Here is a 15,676-nt window from a genome sequence, read left to right on the forward strand (position 1 = left end):
ACATTTATATCATTATATTACATTTATTTATAGTTGAGTGCGAAATTATAATATTGATGATGAGTTTGCGATCTATGGGTTTATCGACATTGATGCTTCTGAAAGATGTTAATCATTCTATCATTATTCTTCAAAACTTAATTATTAAAACTGTCATTAAAATAATATAGTTCATAATGGAAATAATACAAAGCGCAATCAAAAAATAGACTGTCACAACATGAGTCGACTTTAAAAAAGGGGTCTCGCCCTGTGTTATGCGATCATAAAATCATGACTGTCTCCAGACGTTTATCAATGCTATCTTTAACAATCGTAGACCAGTCGTTAAATATTTTTCAAGCAAAACTGAATAGACGTGCAAGCTATTCTTTTTACGACTTATTGGACTTCAAAGCGGATGCCACGAAATTCTCACAAAGTTATATTGCTTCTCGGGATCCCGACTTTGTCGAATTATTTCGTCTATCGGCTACGAAATACGAGACAAAATAATACAACACAGAACAAGATGCAATATTTTTGTAAAAAATTTCACCGGAATTCTCAAACGAATGTATCTTTTTTAAACCACTGCATTCCGAGAAGCATACTTTACAAAAAAAAAAAACGCGCACAAAGCAGTTGAATCACTGCAGCTTGGTAATTTCAAAAATATTTTTAATCTCTATTTCATTCTGCAATGTTTCTGCATATGCTATCGCAAAAAAAGTACGATTATTTTCCAAAGATCTTTCACGGAAGAAAAATTAAATTATTGTTCAGTATTCGTACGAAAGTAGACATTAAAATTTTCTAAATTAAAAATAATGATGTCAGTTTTTGTATCTATAGGAATAAATGCACAGCATCAAAATGCATTTCAGATATTACGTACTATAAATATATTGTACGTTGCATATATTCAGCGCTATTCTCCTGACAGAGATAGATTTCTAATTCGTTTACGAAATTACAATTTTCACTACGTCGTGTCACTCGTTAGATTTCTTGCACGACATTCAATTCGTTATGGATTGATTTGAAAAAGAATAATAGGTATGTCATTTGCGACTTCCGAGACAAAAAGAGAGAGAGCGGTGCGTTTAAAACAGCTGACCTGACGAAAGCCACGAGTTTTCCATCATGGCCTTCGTACACGCGTACGTGATAGACCACACGGTGTGGCTATATTCGAGGTCCAAAGGATACCAACCGATTAATACGCCACCACGGCTGGTTGCCCCATTAGCTTTGATCGCTCAACGTAGGCAATCCGGTACTGGAAGTTCACGCGCGACTTCCGCGCGCGTTCTCGTGCAATGGGTGTTTACCAAGGCAACATGCTCACTCGAGCGCGAATCTCCCCGTGTACTGACACTTCATTGATAATTTGCATACGCGGTCACCATCCTACGAAAACTGCGGAGATAAACGCGGGCATCGCGGCGGCGCACTTTCGGGTACGTCAAAGGTCAAAGTTATGACCGCGCTCGCACACGGAATGCAAAATGCAGCGGAACTTGAGCAATCAAAGCATCGTCGTTGGGTGCATCGAAAATATATAAAGTAAATAAAGTATCGACTCCCTAGGCTCCAAGTGCATCCATGCGGAGCTTCGCTTTTACTATCAAAGACTGACCTTGCATGATTTTCGTGCACGAAACGAACGGCGATCTCTATACGTTTGCGGGATATTTCGTGTATACGTAGCGACGTGATACTAAAGAAGATGATATTAATAAAGATGATGTTGAAGAAGAATGTTGGAGAATACTGTTCGAGAAAACAATAAATGCGACCTATTTAGCTACTCGATCGTTTAGTATGGCTCTTAAATTTAATTGCAAGTAACAGTTAATTGCTGCGCTCTTTTAACAGGGCAAACAGCACTGAAACTAATTCTCTTAATATCATTGACGTAAAATATTCATAAAACTTTTACAAAAGGTGTAGTAAAATAATTAAGCGTTAAATTAAATTCAAAATTCCTTCTTATAAAATATAAATGGGGTCATTGAAAAAATTGATTTATCTAATCAGGATTACCACAGAAATTGAATTTTAAAATTTCTTGATTTTTTCAGGTTTTCCAGAAAAAGTGAGAAATTTCCGTGACTAATATATGTAAAAATTTAACATAATAAAATATGTAAAAAGGTTTAACATTTAGAATCAAGGATCATAAGAAAGCTAGTTTATATTATTAAAAACGCAAAAGAAGTTTAGTAGCATGATACAATTTTTAGGGCAAATTCAAGTCAACAAAAAATAAATTAATATTGGAAAAAAGAATGCAGTTATGACGAAAAAGAACGATCAAATAAAATTACTGAATAAAATATAAATTTTAATTATTTTTTAAAATTGTTTAAAGTGCATGAGTTTTGAACATAATTTGACTATAAATGTCAGATATAATTTAAAAAATTATAAAAATTATTTGGAATATAAGAGCAGTTAAGAGAATTGTGAGCAAAGTTCAAAATTCCAATCTCTTTTATTTTCTCCTGATTTTTCCCGATTTTCCATGACCATTTCAATTTTCCTTATTTTTCCCAGTTTTCCCGGTTTTCCAGGTCTGATAATCCTGATCTTGTAATATCAGATTCGAAGTTATTTAAATATTGTATTATATATGCTTCGGCATTAAAATTTTCAAAGATCGACTCCATTAAAGAAAGATATGCTATTAAATTATCAATAGTCGAGCTGTAGCAGTCTAACATATTCATGTACAAATAATTTCTTTTAATCTGAAAATTTAAGTATATCAAATATCCATCAGATAAACATTAAGTTCATAAGATTAGATTAAAATTAAACTCTTTAAAAATAATAATTAAAAACATTATTATATTCAAGTAATCCTCGTTATGTTCGTGCAATTCGCATAATCATCCAGCAACCCGTGTTTCGGTCTCCCACATTAGAACTTGTCAATAATCCTTTGATCGTAATTATCTATACAAATCGCGAAGATTAATTATTTCTTAGAGCAATTAATCATGAAAGATCGATGGTGCATACGTCTAAAGGTGCATCCGCAGCAGAGTGACTCGAGCAGTTCCCACGGTAGAGCGATTCTTGTTGGTTTGTATGGAATTCCCTTCTAACACGAAACAGGTAAGTATTCCCATCAGCGAAAGGCTCCCATCCGAGGCTCGCCGCCGACGTCACCGCAACGAAGTGTCATTCTTACCATGGCCGACACTTATCGTGGCCCGCACGAACCGCAGGCAAGGAATACAAGAGACGCGGTAAGCTGGCTAACGTGTCGAACGATGTACGCGAACCACGTGGGCAGAGACTAATAACTATCCGTGAACAGCAGATCGTCGAACGCAACCGCGAAGACGAGGGAGCGTATATCTGTGATACTGCGTCGGGTAATCTCGATACCGATAGCGCTGTACACGCTTCGCTGCCGCGCGATTAATGCCCGCCGTCGTCGTCTAGGACGATACCCGATGTAAGCGTCCGGTCTCTTGCTCCACGCGTCATGCTCGAGTTAGCTATCGATATGAAGGGCGATTCAAACCGGAGATTTGACGTCAACCGACGTTCGCTTACGTAAGTTCACGCGTATTTGTTATTAAGTAATAATAAGTATATATAATAATAGGAAGTATATAATATAGGAGTATATTGAGTTGGAACAAAAGTTCGTTACGATACTTTATTTGTATCATGTCTACATATTTAAAAAAAAAAAACTTTAACAATTATATCTGTTGATAAAGTAATGTTTCACCTTTAAGAATCTATTTTTTAAATTGTGGTACGATGATTTTTAACGGAGTTATAAGTAATCGAAGTCAACGCTCTTTTTATTTAATCAACTCGATAACTTAGTAATGACAAATCTTAAGATTTGTCATTTTTAAAACATGATTTTGTAAGGGAAACCTTAAGCTTCCACGTTAGAAAATCGAAAATTTTCGCAAGTTTTTCTTAAGCATGTGAGTTTTTTTAAGCATAGAGAAGAAATTTGTCCATCTTATCCAATTCGTAGTTCTCAACATGTAAAAATTACCACACTCATAGAAACTCAAAAGACATAGTGACCTTTCAAAAGTATAGAAATGTTAATCTTTAAAATCCTTTTATAAATTTAAATTGTATTCATTTTTAACGATGTTACACCTACTTGAATTTTAAAGTTCGTAGCGTTATGGACTTTTGTTCCAACCTATACACTATTAAACCGAATTTTATTAGCTTCTGTCAGATAATTAGAATTATCTATGAAACTTACTAACTTTTATAGAATTTTCTATGACTAACTTTTCTCTTATTAATGCTCTTGATTCAAGAAAATTTCTTAAATTATCGGATATTATCAGATGTATACCAAAAGAGAAAAAATCGTGTAAATATGAAGTCTTGATAAGATAAAGTATTGATAAGATACAAGAATTTCCCGATAAATGTGAAAAATATTTAATATCTACACGTATTACATATTTCGATTTTTCTTCTTTAGAAGAAGCACGTAATATTTCAACCAACTTTCTACCATATTATTTACTCAAAATTAAACACAAAGAGGAGCTCACCGGCACTTTCCTGTTGGCGTTCTTGGCGTTATTGTTCTCTAACAACGGCGCGCTGCTGCTCTTCCCGCCCATTTCTACAGTCAGAGGTTCCGGCTTCAGTTGAAGACTTGCCGCGGACGGAGAGGACGGCGCTCGAGGCGGCGTTTCGAGCAGCTCGCCCGAGCTTAAGGAACTGCTCGCAGTGGTGGACAAGCCTGTCGCAGAAGAATAGTCGGACAGCTAGATTAGAATTTATAACATGTAGAAATAAATTATCGCGGAATATATCGTCCAACTAGTAAAATCTTTGAAACTGGTCTCATAAAGCAAGTTTTCTAAATAAATGATTCGTATTTATTACGCTTATGCGCATTATTGCACCGCATGTTCTTAATAAGAAGACATAAAAACGACAGCTTGACGTTACGTGTGGGAGGAACACTCGGAGATATGCCGACATGACTCACATAGCGGTAAATTCGTAGGCCTGGACGTCCTGATCCTCGGCAACGAGTCATCGAGACCGCTACTGCTGTCCACCGCGTCCTGCGAGTACTGATCGTCGATCTGTTTCGTTTGCGTGTGCACGCTCTCGCGTTTGACCCACACGTCTTGCGAATTTTTATCGTTTCGTGAGTTCAGCTTCGACGGCCGTCGTCGAATTCGCTCCCATGTCTCTTTACGATGACATTTATTCGGTGTTGACGCTACGTAAGAAATGATGGATGCATCAAGATTTTAGCAAATATATATATCAGTTTTCATAGTTTAACAATGTAATTTCAAATTATTATATGATAAAAGAGTCTTTTAAAAATAAAATGTGCCATCATCTTAGATATGTGCGATTATAAAATTCAAATAATTTGATTGATAAAAAAAAAATGTATTATCCCATGAATTTTATTTCCGAAAATAAAGGAAAATAAAAGTGATAATTTAATGCTGATAATAATCAGATTTAGATATTTATGAAAATGCAATGAAATTATTTTAACTTACGTTTAATCAATCGACGGTCCGTGCTCCTAGGTGGACTCGCTGTTCCAATTCCGCTTTCAAGAGGAGATGCTCTGTCGATGGTATCCGGTGATAAACTTCCGGAAGAAATTTCATCCATGCTGTGTAAGAGGTCCTGGGACGATGACGAGGATCTATTGTCGTCATCTACAGTGTCTTGGGGAGAAACTGGGTCTAAGGTGCTCTCATCTTGCAATGATTGCGAATCTAATTGGGACTCGGCTATGATAAAAAAAAATACATAATTTAAAAAACTAAACATTGTATATTTAAAATGAATAAAGTAAGCTATAACCATTTATTAACATATACATATATATGTATATATATATATATATATATATATATATATATATATATACACACACACACATTAAACCATGACAATTACAATATAATTGTTTTATGGGATAATTAAATCCATAAATATTAAGTATTAATATTTCTTAAAAAATTTCATTGACAATTAAATTGTAAAACTTTTATAAGAATAAAATTATTTTAAATATATTTATAAATTATAACTTTAATTAATTTTCTACTAATTTTCTATCGTACAAAAATGTTTTCTTTGTCAGGAGAAATAAAAAACAAATTAGTATAAAACAGCTGCGTTCAGCAGAAAAGGCAGCTTTCTAACTGTTATAAAATTCTTGAATATGATTAATTTAAATCCAGTGAGGAACTAAGGATAAGACCAATCATATTTAAGAATTTGATAATAATTGTAAAGCTGTTTTTTTTTTGTTGAACGCAAGTAATCACAATATACTATCTAAAAAAAGAAATGATAATACTCAAAAATTCTATCTTCCTCATCGATTTTGATGAAATTAGGCTTATTCGACGCGTTTTTTTTTTCATAAAATTAACAACTCTGGCAGAAAAAAATGTCGCTCTGCCCCGAGAACTCCTCCGAGATAATCATTAAAGTAGACGATTATTCAAATTAGGAAATCTGTCATATTGATGACATAGGAAGATGTAAGAATATGTAAGTGAGGCTAGAATAAATATTTTCTGCTTTAATTACGTATTCTTTGTAGACACAAATTCTTTAACAATAAATTCGCTGCTTTAAAAACACAAATTTTCTGTTTATAAATAAATTACAAATCGATGAGAAAGCTAGAATTCTTGAATATTATTAGAGAAACATTACTCAAAATAAATGTAATTTTAACTGACTCAAAAGGTCAACAGGAAATTTACACGTAATAATCGATAAACGAATTCTTGTAATAGGCATTTACTGGATTACGGAGAACCAAGACGGAAATAAACTTTCCGGGTGTTAACTAATCTCATGAATATATATTAAGCAAGTCATATAAGCAACGTGGGATGATGAAAATTACCTTGAGGAGAGTCGCAATCGCTAACCCAAGTGAAACTAGAGCTTCTCGAAATCGCCGGTGAAGTTTGAGTTGCCATATCGGAACAAGTGAGAGTATCCATCGGCGGACTATTTGGGCAACAGGAACTCGAGCCATTTCGTATTCTTGACAATAAAGACTGCAGGGAAATAGGCAGCTAAAATAAATATTAAACAACAAAAAATAAATTAATCTCTGATAGAAATTTAGATAAGTATCAAACTAATATATATAGCCACAGTATAGGTTCATTTATGACTCAGCTAAAAATCACCTTAAAAATTAGGCTTATTCAATGTATTTTTGCATAAAACGAAAAAAATTGCAAAAAAAGTGTCATTTTGTCCCATGAACCTGAGATATTAATCATTCAGATTTACGACTATTCTGGTTATAAAATTTATCATGAAATACTGCGATGCAAACATGCACTGCGGTCAAATTTTCATGTAAAGCGCGAGCGTGGATCTGCTGTGGGTCCCACATCAGATTTTTAAATAAATTTTATTGTGAATGCCAAGCTATTTTCCATATCAGGTCTATGTCAGGCGTGAGACTGGATCTTTTGTGAGCCATGTCAGATTTTCGAGTGATTATGGCGTGGCAAAGTATCATGGCACTACATTTTTATTAAGGTCAAATCACGCTTTTTTCTATGCTGCGTGAAATATTTTTGTTGTGAATGCAAAAATAAAACAACTTCATACTTTAATGCTATCGTCAAATAATTTTGTTTAAATAATTGCAAATTTATAAGTGCTGTATAGACAATACTAATAATTATATTTAAATATTTAATTTTTGTTAAATAATTATTTAAGTATTTAATTATTAAAAATTTTTAATATTTAACTTATAATTAAATATTTATATATTAATAATTATATATATTAAAATCTTTTAATTATAATTCTCTGAATTTACAAGCTTGTCGAAATAGACGTACATATTATAATACGAATAAGCTAATGCATAATTAATTCTCAATAACTCCTCTTAGTGAAATATAATTAGCGGTAAAAATCAATATGAAACTTACGGATCCCGTTCTTGCGTTTTGCTCCTCTATAATTCTTTTCACGTCAGCGTGCTCCAGCTTGCCGATGGTTCCGTTCTCAATCCCGCAATTTCCATTAACGTCATTGTTCTCAGACAAGTCGCAATTCACTGCAACATCGTTGCCCCACGTTCGCGTCAACGAGAATTTCTTCAAGTCCACTGGGCTAATCTGCCTGATGTCTCTGTCCGATTCCGACAGCCTTTTCGCGGTAACATCAGAACGTAGAGTTAGCGGCGATATCGCTCTCTTTTTTCGAGACAACGTTTCTTTCGAGTTCGTCTTGCTATTTTTCGTCTCATGAAGCCTGTCATTTCTCAGACGCAACATATCTTGATCCGGCAACGAAGACACGCTGACCAGAATGACGTCGTCGGAACTCTCATGGAACACCGGAGTATGTCGTTTTCTCAACAATTTCGAGAACGGTGGCTTCTTCTCTTCCGTAGGTGTGACAGGCGCCGATTTCGGAACATGATTGTCCAACGATCTAGATCTGCCCGTTTCCTCGTTCGGAAATACGTCGTCGTATTCGGGATCCATGGTCTCTTGATCATGCGAGCCTCGTCGGAGTCTTTGCAGTCGCATTGCCTTTCTACGTTTTTGATTCGTCAAATTGATAGGAAGGCTCGTTTTTCTCTCGGTTCGTTGTCGTGGCGGCAATTTCGCGTTCGCTTCTTCGGGATCTTCCTCGGCGCTTCTGAACGATCTCGCTTGGAGCGCGTCTTCATTGGTCTTCGAACTTAATCCTATTCTCTTTGGTGCATGGCAAGGGTTCGATTGTGTGTCTTTTGAGTCGCACTCGCGTTCCAATTTTGACGGTAGACTAGAAGTAATCCGATCAATCTGGTTCTTGATCGAGTTTATCGGCAGACAGTTGCTGGGTTCGTCGTAGTCGGAGCTTAGAGTTTCTGTGGTATGAAATCGATCATGTTTTCCGATGATGATCTGCAGATTCTCCGGCAGGCTGCCGCTTTTCCTTCCCTCAGGGATCACTCGATCGTGAGGCTCGTCGTAATCCGAGTTCAGCAGGCAGCGACGATCATCGTCAACGAACAATTTTCCATTCCTGCGATCTCGAAGACTCTTCTTGTCTCGAAAAAAACCATGTTCACCGTTGAACTCTCGATCGGAGCACTCGCTATCGGATATTCCAAATTCGTTCAGCAACTCTTTGTATTGTACTCTGACGTCATCATTGCTGCGCGTGACTTCTCTCCTCGTCTTCTCTTTGGTAAGCTCGTTGATCTCGTTGGCGATTATGCTGTTGAATTCCGCGAGGATGCTGTTCGACCATTCACCGATATCCTCGCCACCTCTCGTCAACGAATTTTGTCTTCTTACGAAACCATGCGATTTCGTAGTAGGTAAGTATTTCGAGATAAACGAATCATTCGCATAGCTCGATAATTTTTCAGGTTGAGTTGGATGCTTTGTCTCTTCTACGATGCGGAGTGGAGTCGTTGGAGCTGAGTCGAATATCTCGCCGATTTCCTCCTGCAACCAATCAGAAATTCAAAGCGTTTAAAACATTGCATTGCCAAAGAATAGTCTTTTCACTAAGAAGTACTTTCTTTGTTGCTAAGCGTAATATAGCTCGTGAATAGAATATAATACCATATGTGCTACGTAATTTAACGAGTCAGCTAAGGAAGGAGTTTCATTAGAAGTCGTCATCGTGTTTAAACGTAGAGGCTGTCCCTCGATCGATGAGGCTAAAGAGAAACTTGCAAAATCCTATCAACGTATAAATAGATAGGTTACTACCTTTGCACGGATATCTTGTGCGTACAGTTAGCCAGCGGAACGCATTTATAAAGTGGCGCATAATGAAGCGGTTACGAGAGAAGCTGACAGAACCAACGCGGTCCTCGATGCTCGTCATGCGAAATAAAACGAAGGAATCGACCAGCTGCTGCGACTTAAGATGAGCCGATTTCAAGACGCATTCTCTCTTTCTCTTCTCCATGCTTCCTGTTCTATTTATCTATCACAATCACGTGCTTTCTTCTTCAAAGTATTCTCCCACATTGTGAGATATGTATGCACTCTAAGCAGGGTAAAACATGATTGATATTCTAACAATAAGAAAAATTAAAGTATGTAAGATTTACACAACAAATAAAGGGAATAAAGGCCTTAAACGCTCAATCAAGCTGGATCTTTAATGCTTAACTTTAACACTAGAATCGCGGGTTTAAATTAACCCAATCGCGATTCAAGGTAAATTAGCTTTTGACGAGAATCACCGTAGAAGTAAAATTATTTATTGTAATTAATTATGATTATTTATGGAAAGTCACAAAAATCTAAAGCTTCACGTGCAAATCCAAATTAACTAGAAAAAAATCATGGATCAAAAATGGCGTACAATCGTAATTCTAGTATTAAGTAATTCCCTGCGAATTTATATTATACTACATATCCAATCCTGCAAACTGCGCGCCGAATTTAATTTTCAGTCTGGAAACGCAATATTAATAGAACTAGAGCAAATAATATAAACAGTAATATCGCAAATTAAATTGACAAACAATTTAATAATATTGATGCTCATCTTAGAAAATTTTAATATACCATATAACTTGCATTCAAAGTACTCAAATTAAAAACTTGCGTTAAAGTCATTCAAATTAAAATATTTAACGTATTATATTCAATAACAATGTCACATACAGATGTTCCATAAAAAATTACAATTTGTAACAGAGATTGCTCTTCAGTTCTAAATGATAATATATTAAAATTCGCGAAGTCTTCAAGCCGACCCTGATTGGCCCTCCTCCACAGGCGAGCTAAATTGAATTTGCATAAGTCTCTCGATGCAGCTCACTCCACGACCCACGCGATCTCGATCTACGCACGAGACAGACGCGGTCAGACGCTTCGGTCTCGTCGATCAATGTATCAAATTATATCGGATGGAAAGAACAAGCTTGATTAAATCGAGGAAATTAAGACGATTTACAATCCAATAGAAAATTCGGACTTCATTCCTGGAAAATATCAAAGACTAAACTTAAAAACGTAAAAATTGAATTCAAAACGTAAAAATTCAACGCGAAAGAAAAAATCTGTATCCAAAGTCATATTGCCTATTTTCTACAAAAATGGCACATAATTAAAAAAGTGCGATTTTTTTTAGTTGCTTGCAATAAATAAAAATAAAGAAAAAAACATACTTTATACTTTAATACTAAATACGTTATACTTTTACTTCTTTAAAATCAATTGTTGCATCAAAATTTCTAAATTAATCCTTTGTAGACACATATATTTTTTATTTCGTATTTTAACATCTCTGTGTTACATTGCCAAATATTTCAATTATTTGACACTTAAATGTTAACCTTTATTTAATAAAAATTGAAAACGCCAAGAAATTTGAGAATAAAATTTTGCCTAAAAAAACACCCAATGTGTCTAAGAAGGGTTAAAATTATAAAATTTTAATGATTCGAAATATTTAATTCATTTTCTGAAAAATTAAGTTTTTTATTTACGCCGTTGTAACAAATGAACGATATAAACTAGAAAACAATTATTCAGACGCAGAGTGCGTAAGAGAAGAAACGTGAGTCTTAAACCGCAACAACGTAAAACGCATTATATCTACGCGTAAACAAAATTTATAGGCTGCTGTTGCGTATTCGGTATGCAAATTAACAACGCGAATAGTTAGCCTAACCAGCAGACTTAGAAACTCATCAAGACGGTGGCATGGCTCAGCGCAATGTTGGCGCGTAAGACGAAGAGCTAAGATAAGACGGAGGAGAAGGAAGAGGAGAAGAAGCTCTCGAGGGGATCCAGCCGGTACGATTGCATCCAGCTGGGTGATCAATCATCGTGCACGAGCTTCCTATTGTTCCTACGCGGGTGTTACATTGTGCGCCGCGGGCTAATGGCGTATATACCAGGATATAATTGTCTCGGACGTGTCAACCCGTTTACTATCGGCGACTAATCTCAAGGCTTTGATATACCTTGATCTATCTTCTATTCTATCCCAACAGGTTAATCCTGACGTCGGTGGATATGCTTATAATACAATTGCAAACTCGCGACTAATTCGGCCTTGACCGTTAACAATAACTACGTTCAAAAGCCTGACCTTTATTCGTTGTATAAATTTATATGGCTCTATTAGAGAATGAGCCATACATTATATATTATAAAGACTTGTATTTAAAGCGAGAAAAAAATTAATACAAGTAAAATTTTGTATACAAAATTGTTTGCAGCTACTTGAAATGATATATTTGAAATATATCACCAAATTAATTCAGACATTATTACTCATAATTTAACAATACATTAATTGCAATATATTACGTTGAAATATATTGAATAATACATGTATCAATTAAATATTATGCAACTGGGACATTTTTTATCTCCGATTTTTTTTATTCAATATTCCTTCCCTTAGTATTTTACAGTACTAAGAGAAAAAAATAAGGAAAAACGGATAATGTATATATTAGAATTTTTCATTTTACTATTATCACTATAACGCTATTATTACATTGTCTTCGTTTCGTTATATATTACAAGTTATTTCTGGAAGCATCAGAACGGACGGGTGCGTTAACAAAGCGACGAGTTTCTCGTACAAACCGATTGTTCACGCAAATTTTAATCGCTATAATTGTTGATGGATCGAGTGCAACGTTTACGTCGAAGGACGCGGAAGCGCGCTTGTGAATCGTCTTGATTGGGATCACGTTTAATCTCCGCTCTCTCGCTACGCCTACAATGGCGTACGGCCATCGCGGCGATCGCCATGTGCCATTCTAATATTCTCCATCCATAACGCCCCGACCGGTACATTTATCAAGCCAATATTTATGTGAAAGCACGCACGTCGCGCTTTTAGCGGCGCACTTTCTTCCTACTCGAGATAGCTCTCGTAGCGGAATGATTAGACGAGCACGTCTGGAAAATTTTCTCTCGCCTTCGCGTGGGCTGACCGCTCATGATAACGACAATCAGTGAGATTGACGTTGCTAGAAAACAATAAATTAACACTCGCCGACTGCCGTAATATTGATAGCGAAAATCGTTCAACAAAAACATTATTTATGACGCGAACAGAGACTTTAAATAATGCATGAGATAATGGATTATTTATTTAATAAATATATAACATAAAGATAAATTTAACACATGTACTTTTCAGCTCTTTTTATTATTTAATAAATAAAAAATATAATTTTCACGTCAAGATGAAATAATAATATTGTCATCTTGACCTCATATAATAAATAAGACTCTTTATATATACGATAAATGAAGAGAGAAAAAAGATGGAAGATTTCCTCAATTAATAATAATTATTCACAATAATTATAGAACTTCAAATTAATCATTTACTTGTCAAACTGTTAATTTATAGCTAAAGGAATTAATTAGTGAAATGACGCGGAAGTGACCTTTCAAACTGCAAACACGCAATTTCACCACGCGCAATGCATGTCGCTCCTAACATCTTCCTGAAAGCGAGAAAAGTCGACAACCCGTTCAAGTAGCAAAAAATTTCGATAAAATATCGACGTCGTTCATTAAGTGAAGAAGCTTATCGTGCTTCTAAGTCGTCGATGCATCTGCCAAGTGGCCAGCATGCATGCCGCCAGTTCTCGCGTGCGTTATTATTGACGTTAATATTTAAACTGTGTTAAAGATGGTAAATCCCTTGACATTTTTATTAAAACAGTAAACAAGTTCTAATATATACTTATCAGGTTATTCATCCTACAGCTTATCTATATTTTTTTAGACTTTTCTATTCTTTCTTTTGTTCTCTTATATTTATGCACACCATTGTTTAAAATTATTTGTCTTCCAAGACGTTGCATCACAACAGAAAAGGAAGAATCTAAAATTATACTTAATGTTCGAGATAATATTATATGTAGTTCATAAATTTTATGCAAGAAATTTAATTATTAATTTTCTTAAATTAATTTCTTTAGTCAAAATTTGAAAATAATGTTTTTAATTTTAATTTTTTAATTTTTAATTTTAACAAATTGTTCTTCTAAGTTTAAAATACTTTCCTAACAGAATATTCTATATTTTAAATATTCAAACTGTAATTAATTCTATAAAATCAGCCTCTTTATATGAAAGAGGCACATGTTCTACGAGAAAATTCTATAAAATTACGAATATATATATTCATATATATAAAGCGCATTAATTAATGCAGGTTGTGTGACAGAGCGCATTGCTTCGGCATACGATATAGTTTCGTTCATCGTGCGGGCTTAATTGACTCGAAACTTAATTAAGCGCTGGTCGAGGAAGCTCGAGAGTCTCCCACCGAGCATAAAGAATGATCAGATCGAATTGAAGCAATGTTTTAATCGTCTTGTAAACTGCATCTCATGGCTGAGCGTATTTCGCTTCGGGAAATTGATCCCATGAATCTTAACGTATCAACCATTTTCCGTCACGCCTCCGTGTGCTACTTAATCCACTTGTAGTAGCCAAGTTGATTAATTAATTGCGATAATTGCTAATTAACGTCGCCACATAAATCATGTAAAATTCTGCGGTAAACAGTTCCAAAATCGAATTTATCCAATTACATAATGATCGGCGCAATTTATAATATTTATGACTCTTACGTTTTTGATCGGAAAACTTATTTTGCATTCTCGCCTTTTTTTTCTGACATGTACCTATATAAAATTATGATGTTAATTAATTAGCTTCTCAATCGCATTTACGTTAAATGAGACGCTAATATGAGGAGTATTAGCAGGCAAATATGTGAAGGCTTAATATCAGTACGCTAAAATATGACCTATCGATCGGACAGAAATTACTGTTTACATGTTGATCAACTCGTTCCGCTGATCCTATCTGATCTTCTCACATATTTGTCAAATAGCTCGACAATTCTTCTAATCGACTCTTCATTAATGTTCCGCGACGATAATATTTTATGTCGTCAGGTTATCAACTATGAATTTCTCACTTCGTTTCGCTTCAACTATCGCGTTCTCTCTTTCCGATTATATATATATATATATATATATATAAAATTTAATAATTGATATATTATAACATTAATCTAATAACTAATAGAAACACCAAATATTTCTCCAATTATTTTTTAAGACATAAATTTCCATAAAGGACTTTGTTAAGAATATACAATATTATTACGACCAATGTAGATATAAAATAGTTATTGTATCTGATACATTATGTTTAATATCTATGCATGGTTTTGTTCGTCGTTTCTCTTTATTTCAGGACGTCAGTAAATATTTTCGTATATTTGCTCATAAACGCGACATTTTCCACGTTTTGTTCAATCGATTGTATTCGAACGGCGACGCGCAAGACTACATGATCGGAATCCAACATATTTTCATTCGCGTGTAAAACACGCATGTCGAGATGCCAAGGATCTCAGGTGTTTTATACATACGTGTCCACGGTAGACGAGGTCTTATTTGTCTGTGCGAAGGATCGCCTTGCGGATTTCTCGGTGATCACGAAATGACGAATTCCCGCTGGTAACAGGTTTCAGCATTTATTATATGTGCGATATAACAACTATAATTTTATCCATTTATGTAGTTATATAGGATTTAGAACTACCAGATGCTTTTTCCAATAATAGATAGAGAGAAGATTAAGAAAATAATAAGATTAAGCAACCTAACAGCTAAGCATTAATATTTACATGAATA

General features: G+C 34.8%; 1 protein-coding gene across 4 annotated transcripts in view; it reads right to left on the reverse strand.

The window, feature by feature from the left end:
* The window catches only part of cv-c (RhoGTPase activating protein), a 243,896-nt gene that overhangs the window by 151,855 nt on the left and 76,365 nt on the right, over positions 1-15,676 (reverse strand). For all 4 annotated transcript variants that reach the window (XM_087405032.1, XM_087405031.1, XM_011066803.2 and 1 more), the window contains exons 3-7: positions 7,953-9,467; positions 6,896-7,070; positions 5,520-5,759; positions 4,985-5,224; positions 4,539-4,732 (exon numbers count right to left, since the gene is read on the reverse strand). In XM_087405032.1, the coding sequence (XP_087261158.1) occupies positions 4,539-4,732; positions 4,985-5,224; positions 5,520-5,759; positions 6,896-7,070; positions 7,953-9,467 (2,364 nt within the window). The remainder of the gene's footprint in view (positions 1-4,538; positions 4,733-4,984; positions 5,225-5,519; positions 5,760-6,895; positions 7,071-7,952; positions 9,468-15,676) is intronic.

This window comes from Acromyrmex echinatior, chromosome 4 (assembly GCF_024713525.1).
Source record: "Acromyrmex echinatior isolate Ae372 chromosome 4, ASM2471352v2, whole genome shotgun sequence".
Taxonomy (NCBI): Eukaryota; Metazoa; Arthropoda; class Insecta; order Hymenoptera; family Formicidae; genus Acromyrmex; species Acromyrmex echinatior.